Raw genomic sequence first — 7398 nt, 5'->3', positions numbered from 1 at the left:
AAGTTGAACGAGTAACGAGGCAGTATTTTGTGCTTGTCAGTTGTATTGCTTTTAGTTCGGGCTACTACATACATCAGTTAAATGTATGGCGTTTGAGGTCAACGGCATTACACACCATCTTCGATGTCAACTCTTCTTGCTTTTAATATAAAACGCACGACAACCGACCCAAAAATCGAAGCGAGCGGCCAACAAACGAACGAACAACAAACAACAAACAACTAACAACAAATTACTATTCTGGGCTAGTGCGCTTTGTTGTTTTTGTTAGTATGTACTGCAAGTCCTATTCGTATGTATTATTTTTAGTTATATCTATCCATTCTTCTCCAACTACCGCCTCCCGCCACACTATTTACATATGTACATATGTAGCTAAATTTACACCCGGCAAGCGACCGACCCGCTATATAGTATCTATAGTGTTGATGACTTTACTTTTGTACTTACTTTGTGTGTGTGTATGTAGTTTGTATGCTGTCGCTTGTGTGCTGTCGCTTGGGCTTTGATAGCAGCAGCAGCGGCAGCACTCTCGTTCACTATCTCTAAAAAGTATCTATCTATGCTAGTCGTTCATTTCGTGTCGTATAAGTTGAGTTTTCTTGCTCCTAGTGTGTGGTGGCTAGTTTGTTGGCGCGCGGGTTAAACGTGCTGTGTGACGTATTACATAGGACGTGGTGAACGTGTCGGCTATGTGTACTATATCTCTACTAATAACCTTCGGGTGTAAACAAAATTTAAATGTAGAAGATGAAAATCATACAGTAAGAATGGTATGCAAAGCGAATAGTTTGGCAATCAGCCTAAACATGAAAGGAATTTCTCGCTTTTGTGTTGTACGACTGAGTATATGAGAGGAGAGATAGTGGGTGTGGCTGTGTGTGTGTGTGTCAAACGTGCGCAGGTGCTTGCTGGGTTGGGGTCGGATGTTTTTGCTGCCTATCATCCATCCATCCATATTCATACGTGCGTACGTGTGCACGCTTGATGAGCATAAAAGCGAAAATGATAACCTCACCCACCTCTTCGTCCCACATACGCGCACACACACACACACACACACACACACTCGAATATAAGTAAACTTTACACAAGCAAACAAACAAAAGCAATGACTAATCATGTTACATCTGCGCCTTTGACCAGTGTGGCGTGCACACATATTCATGCTTACATGCTGCTGCCACTTACCCAATTTTGATTTTATCGTTTTTGCCATCCCCCCCCATCAACGTTTGTCCGAAAGTCTTTCGTCCGTCGTTTGTCCGTGCATCGATTTTTGAACGGGTTATTGTGCGGCAGCAGTGGTGGTGGCGCGCACAAGTACAATGGGTTATTGTAGGTGAAATTGTCGTCACTGTTTGAATGCTCGTATGAAAATGGCATAATGCTGATTGTGTCATTTGCAAATGCCGTCGGCATACAAATGAAAAATTAAATAAATTGCTATCAGTAAAGTTGAATGAAAACAAAACCGCAAACTGTTTGGAAAATTATAAGAATTATTCTAGTGTAAATATATATTGCTTTCTTATGTAATCAACGAATATAATAACTGCTATTAACTCGCAACGATAAGGAAATAGTAAATATTGGAAGAGAATTACTAATTCAAGGCGATAATAATAGCTATTATCGTTATTATACATAAAGTATAGTTATGTACACATGTATGTATGTACATTAGGGTGCGTAACAACAAAAAAAAAAAACATTTGGTTTTCCCTGTGAATTATAAAACATATTACATATTATATTAAATCTTCCGCTAAAATTTTTCATAAAAATATTAACATTTACGTGAGCTACATATACCGAGTTGAAAATATGTACATATTGTACGAAAAATCTCATCATTTTGATTTCGTTGATGTATTTTTTTAAACATTTTTATGCATACTTTTTAAGCTTAATAAACTGCTTTATCATCCGTGGTTATTTTTAGAAAAAAATATTTTGAAAAACTAATATTATTTATACATAACTTGAGTTTTGGCGGTACATATTTTTAAATAGGTCCAGCTCATGTAAATCGTAATATTTTTCCAAAATATTTTGACGGAAGTCTTAAAATTTAAAAAATTTTATATTTCCGATGAAAAAACAGTATCGATTTTTTTTTGTATGGAGCGTGATGCACCCTAATGTATATGTTACATACAGATTATGATTGGCATACAATTTTTTCTGCTGGTGCAAAAACAATTATATACGTAAATATGTTTTAAACTCAATTGCTTGTTCGATAATCATTGACTTTAAAGCGAAAATAATGACGAAAAAATAATATGTAACATTCATCAAAATATTAGTAATATAGCATATGTATGTATGTATGTATTATAAAAAAGTAACTTTGAAATGATTGGTGTATAATAGATATAACAAGTGTGATTATATAGTGATAGCACAAGAATGATAGAATACAAGAATGCGCCGATCAGAGAGGATTTTAGAGAATAACTTTTGTGTGACGTCACACTGGTGCAATTGCGAGAGAGAAATGCCAAAACGTGAGCAAGAATGGAAGAAGAAGAAAAAATGTTGCAAGGAAAACGTAAACAAGTTGCACAAGTGTGACGTCATGCAAACAACGATTCTGTCAAATTAGTTAAGAGAGGAATAGCGGTCCGAGATCGGCGCAACCTTTGTATTCTCTCAATCGTGGTGATAGCATATCTTAGGTGCTTAACGGGAATATAGGCGGTTTGTTCGTCTTTTACCACTGCTGAGTGCGTGGACAAGGTCATGTCTTCCGATATTTTGGATCTATTGAGCACATAAAGACCCATAAGGACCGTAAGTTTGTATTTTACTATCGGTCGAAGTGAAGTAGTTGAAAAAGTTTATGCTTATCCAACGCTTTCAAACATGAGCACGTCAAAAAGATTTTGAATGAAAATAAACGAGAAAATTCGCTACTTCTCGAAATTCTACTTCAAGAAAGGAAATAAGTAGTACTAAAAACACTGTGCTTTCTACGAGCAGCATCTGTGCCTATTTTCGTTCGATGTTAAAATTGCACCTCAGTCTGGTCGAACAATTGGGGCGCAATTCAACGTAATAATGCAAATGGTTGAGCAAGATCGAGGTGTATGCAAGTAGTCATGAGATCACTAGACAAACATTTAGAAAAGGTTGGCCACAAAAAACTACTCCGCTAGCCAAACAACCTCAGACTGAAAGGCGATTCTGCCTCGAAGCGCGTTCGGGGTAGGTTTCTGGAAAAATTTACGCTTATTCAGCATGAAATTTTATTAAAAAAGTGCCAAGAAAGCAAACATTTGCTACCAGTCCGGAAATTTAGGCAAAGAACTTTAAACGATATGTCAGTCACCAACATAGACTGCGATAGAAAAGTTTAAGCCGCGTTAGATCTTTTGAACGAATATGACAAGGTAAATCATACGACTCTTTGCCAATATATACTAGACTCACTTCTAAATCGGATGCGTAAACGTCATCAGTCGTCACATGTCATTCGATCGCCAACTCCACGTTGAGGGCAGATGATAGCGGTAAAAGAGCTCAACGCCAAGCTATCGTAGTAGTTCCTTCAACAACGCTCCGCTTCGAAACCATGAGAGCCGAAACAGTGTACCCGTAACTGTACGGCTGAAGAACGGACATCAAATCGTTCGGATACCATCCGGTTCGGCACTCAACACCTGTGTTACGATGCTGTCAAGGCGAGCCATAGCGCCGGTAAAAACAACATTGAGGAGCCATAACTGCGAAGAGTAACTAATTGCCTTTGTCTTACATGCCATTAGACTAGGGATAGACATAACGAACCAATGCCCTAGTTTCTGGATTATAGAATAAGAAGAAAATGTTCAACAGATTTTACCCACTGTACTGTTCGGTCAACACGATGACCCTGACACCAGAAGCGTCGACCGCCAAGAGCATTAAGAAGACACCCTTCCACAAGCTCCTCTTTGGTCGGACGGTGTTGAGCAATGCTACAACAACAACGATGAGACTAAGAAAGGCATTCGGATTACATAATATGGTAGTCTCCTGCACGAGATTCCATTTAAAGAAAGTGTATCGAAAAGCAGCAATGTCACAAAGGTTCGCAGCACATTCACCGACTTGGCTTTTATTCCTTTTCGCTGATAACATTATTCACACGCTAGTCTCCATCACGATATGTGCCATTATAAAAATGTTTCCCAAAAACTGTTATCACCTCTGACAGCAGACAATTGATGACATTGTGCGACAAGAAAACATGTCTGCAAGAATAACAAAAATAGCTGCGCAGTAAGGATAACTGCTGCCAGACCAAACAGACCACCCTCGACAAAAAAAAAACAGGAACATTACTACTGGCATTTGCTTTGCTACCCTTCGATATAATAAATTGTTATCTGCAATCTACTTTTATCAGCATGAACACACTGTGCATGCCGCACCAGCATCCTTTACGCTCATAAAAACTACCTGATTTGTCGCCAACGCCACTTAATCGACCTGACTGGCCGCTTACCTGTCACCTGTGCGCATTCCTTCGTTTTTATGCATTTCCATGCAGCCAATTCAATTTATCGATTCTTTTACCTGGGAGTCCCATGAGATTGCATTGTATTTATATATGTATTTGTATTTGTATTTGTATTTGTTTTTCGTGCTTAGTGTTGTTGTTGTTTCCCGTTGTTTAATTTTGTTTGCTTTTGTTAAACTTTGCTGCGTGCAAACACAAGTACATATATAAAGATTACTTACACTTTTTTGCTTTAAACCACTCATTAATAACAGATTTTTTCTATATTTTTTTTTTTAATTGTTTATTTGCAGATTGAAACCTCAGCAAGCTAAATGAGGAGCGCCTGTGTTAGGCTGGGATGTGCATTTGAGTGTAGTTGAAATTAAATTTAAAAAAAAATTTGGATGCAAATCAAAAATAAACAAAACTAAAAAAAGTGGACTTGAAAAGACCGCGTGACCGTAATCAAATGAATCAGTTATCTTGTGAAGCCATAATGCAAAAGTGAGCGTGGCAAAATTTGAGATTTATTAAATTTGTTCGCTGTTGTTGCGCCGCATTCAACATTGCAGCCAGCAATTGCTGTGCGATCGTCGTGGCCGACAACTTTTTGGCGTACAAGCAGCAAAAATACCAAAAAAAAAAAACAAAAAAAATCATAAAACAAAGGGGACATACTACATACACTTGTAAATACCCCCGAAAGTGAGTAAATAACAAAAGAAATATTGCTTCTCAAAACTAAATATATAATAAATAAATAAATACTGAATTTTCAACCATTAATAAATATAAACAGCGTTTGCGAGTGTGTACAACAACCCAACCATTCAAGTACGTGGTACATACCGCAAAAATTACAATAAAGTGAATAACTAAGTGCAGCAGACGATCAGATCGGCTGAATCAGAAATGAACAGCGTTGACGGCGCACCCAATGCCACGATTTTAGCTGAAGGAGCCCCAACACGCGCGACAGTAACGACCGGCGAAACCATAAATAGTACTACTGCAACTACTACTACTAATGTCGCTGCTGTTGTGAGTGCGAAAACAACAGAGCCTACAACAATAATAGCGACAGCAACAACCACAACCATAACGTCAAACGCAATAAAAACAACAGCAGCATTTGCTGATGCAACCGACGACGACCGATTCCACGAAATCGAACCGAAAAATGTATCAGTTTGCGCCGTTGAAGAGCAGCCATGGCAACGGCCTAATGAATCGCAAATAATGCCAATAAATGAAAAAACAAATCCCAAAACAGTAGCAACACCAATCGAATCAGCAGCACCAGCACCAGCAATAAAACCAATAAACACAATGGGTAACACTAAAACAACAAATAATGAAAAATCAGACAACACATCAGCAACAACACCAGTTATGCAAGCAACACCAGTAACGACGGTCCCAGCACCAGAAACCGCACCGCCGACGACGGCAACCGATACAACAATAAAAATTAAAAATACAGATGCCAATGATGTTGAAATGACAGATATGGCAACCCCAGAGGGCAACAATAGCGACAATGCAAGCGAGTGCACAGCCTCCGATATCACCGCCGCCGGCACTGCCGTCATTGATAACAAAGCCGACGACGATGTTAAGCCACAACCACCATTATTGACAACAGCGGAAGGCGATAATTGGAAACTCAATGAGATGGAATTGTGTCGCTGTTGTGGCAAGCCCAATGTCACGCTCTATGATCTCTTTCCCAACGGCAATGCAGACGTTAGCAGCAGCAGCGTTGATGATGAAGGGGAGAAAAATGAGGAAAAGGCGGCGGTAGTTGGGGAGATAGAGCAGAGCAATGCAATTCTAAACGCGGATGCAGCAGCAGATACTGAAATGCAAGTATTGGAAAAAGAATCAAACGATGTTGTTGTGTATGATGTAGAGGACGCGCTGCAGGCGAGTGTAGTTGACAAAGCGAAAAATGGAGCAGAAATAAAGCAGAAAGCAACCAGTGACGCGACCGGCTCATCCGTCAAAGATGCAACAAAAGCAACAACTAATGACAAGTCGAAGATCGATTGCGAGACGGTGAACACACCAAAACTTTGTTATCGTACAATTGCTGCTTCTATCGCTGCGGCGACTGCAGCAGCCACAGCTACAACGTCCACAGATACAGCTACAGCTACAGCCAATACCACGACCACTAGCGCCAGCGCCAGCGCGATCATACGTCAAAGCGACGATCCCACCTGCCAAACAACCAATGACCCAGTTATTGATGCTGCCACCAGCAATGATGTTGGTGAGTGTGGTCGTCGTCGTGGTGAGGAGGGTGATGCTGTTGCTGATCCTAATGCCGCTCAAGCTGGTGCCGGTGCTACGCGTGTGAAAAAATCTGCAACAGCAGACATGGTTAATGCTACTACGTCGATGACGACGACGACAACGACAACGACAAAGAAACATGCCGTTGATGCTGCCAACAACAATAGCAACGTCAAAGAGTCAAATAACGCCAATGGCCAGGGACAAAATAGCGACGACATGGAGAATATCTTGCAAGAGATGCAAATTTGGCAACTATGGGTGAGTCTTATTGCAGTTTACCGTATGATAAATTACATACTCGTATATGCCTTTCCCAAAACGACTATTATTTACCGCTTTTTTTTTTTTGTGGCGTTACTTTAGTTGATGAAAAAATAGAAATCGCAATCGTGTTTGCGAATGTTGTTTGCACAAACGTGTATATCTGGTTACAATGAACCTTCAACGAAAATTGTTATGTAATTTTGTGCTTTGTTTTCTCTTCTCCAAATTTGTTTACATTGACGTTGTTTATGGATTTCGATTGCATCTTTTTTACTTATTTATTTGTTCAACGCTTGGCGAGATTGTGACGTAATTCGTGGAATCGCATCGGTTTTTCGCTG

The 7398-nt window shown here is 39.6% G+C and overlaps 1 protein-coding gene across 1 annotated transcript; it reads left to right on the top strand.

Moving 5' to 3' along the window:
• The first annotated feature begins 476 nt into the window (after window positions 1–476).
• On the top strand, window positions 477–7156 carry LOC108358674 (serine-rich adhesin for platelets-like). Its single transcript, XM_017610116.1, has 2 exons — window positions 477–764; window positions 4804–7156. The coding sequence occupies exon 2, from the start codon at window positions 5405–5407 to the stop codon at window positions 7154–7156; it is 1752 nt and encodes a 583-aa protein (XP_017465605.1). The 5' UTR covers window positions 477–764; window positions 4804–5404.
• The last annotated feature ends 242 nt before the right edge of the window (window positions 7157–7398 follow it).

This window comes from Rhagoletis zephyria, unplaced genomic scaffold (genome assembly GCF_001687245.7).
Source record: "Rhagoletis zephyria isolate East Lansing unplaced genomic scaffold, Rhagoletis_zephyria_1.1 Rzeph_scaffold_00283, whole genome shotgun sequence".
Lineage (NCBI taxonomy): Eukaryota > Metazoa > Arthropoda > Insecta > Diptera > Tephritidae > Rhagoletis > Rhagoletis zephyria.
Note: the sequence above shows the minus strand (reverse complement) of the source record. Positions and strands in the feature narration are given on the sequence as shown.

Bases quoted from the DNA above. Each gene is read 5' to 3' on its own strand.
- LOC108358674 (XM_017610116.1), top strand. From the start codon at position 5,405: ATGAACAGCGTTGACGGCGCACCCAATGCCACGATTTTAGCTGAAGGA.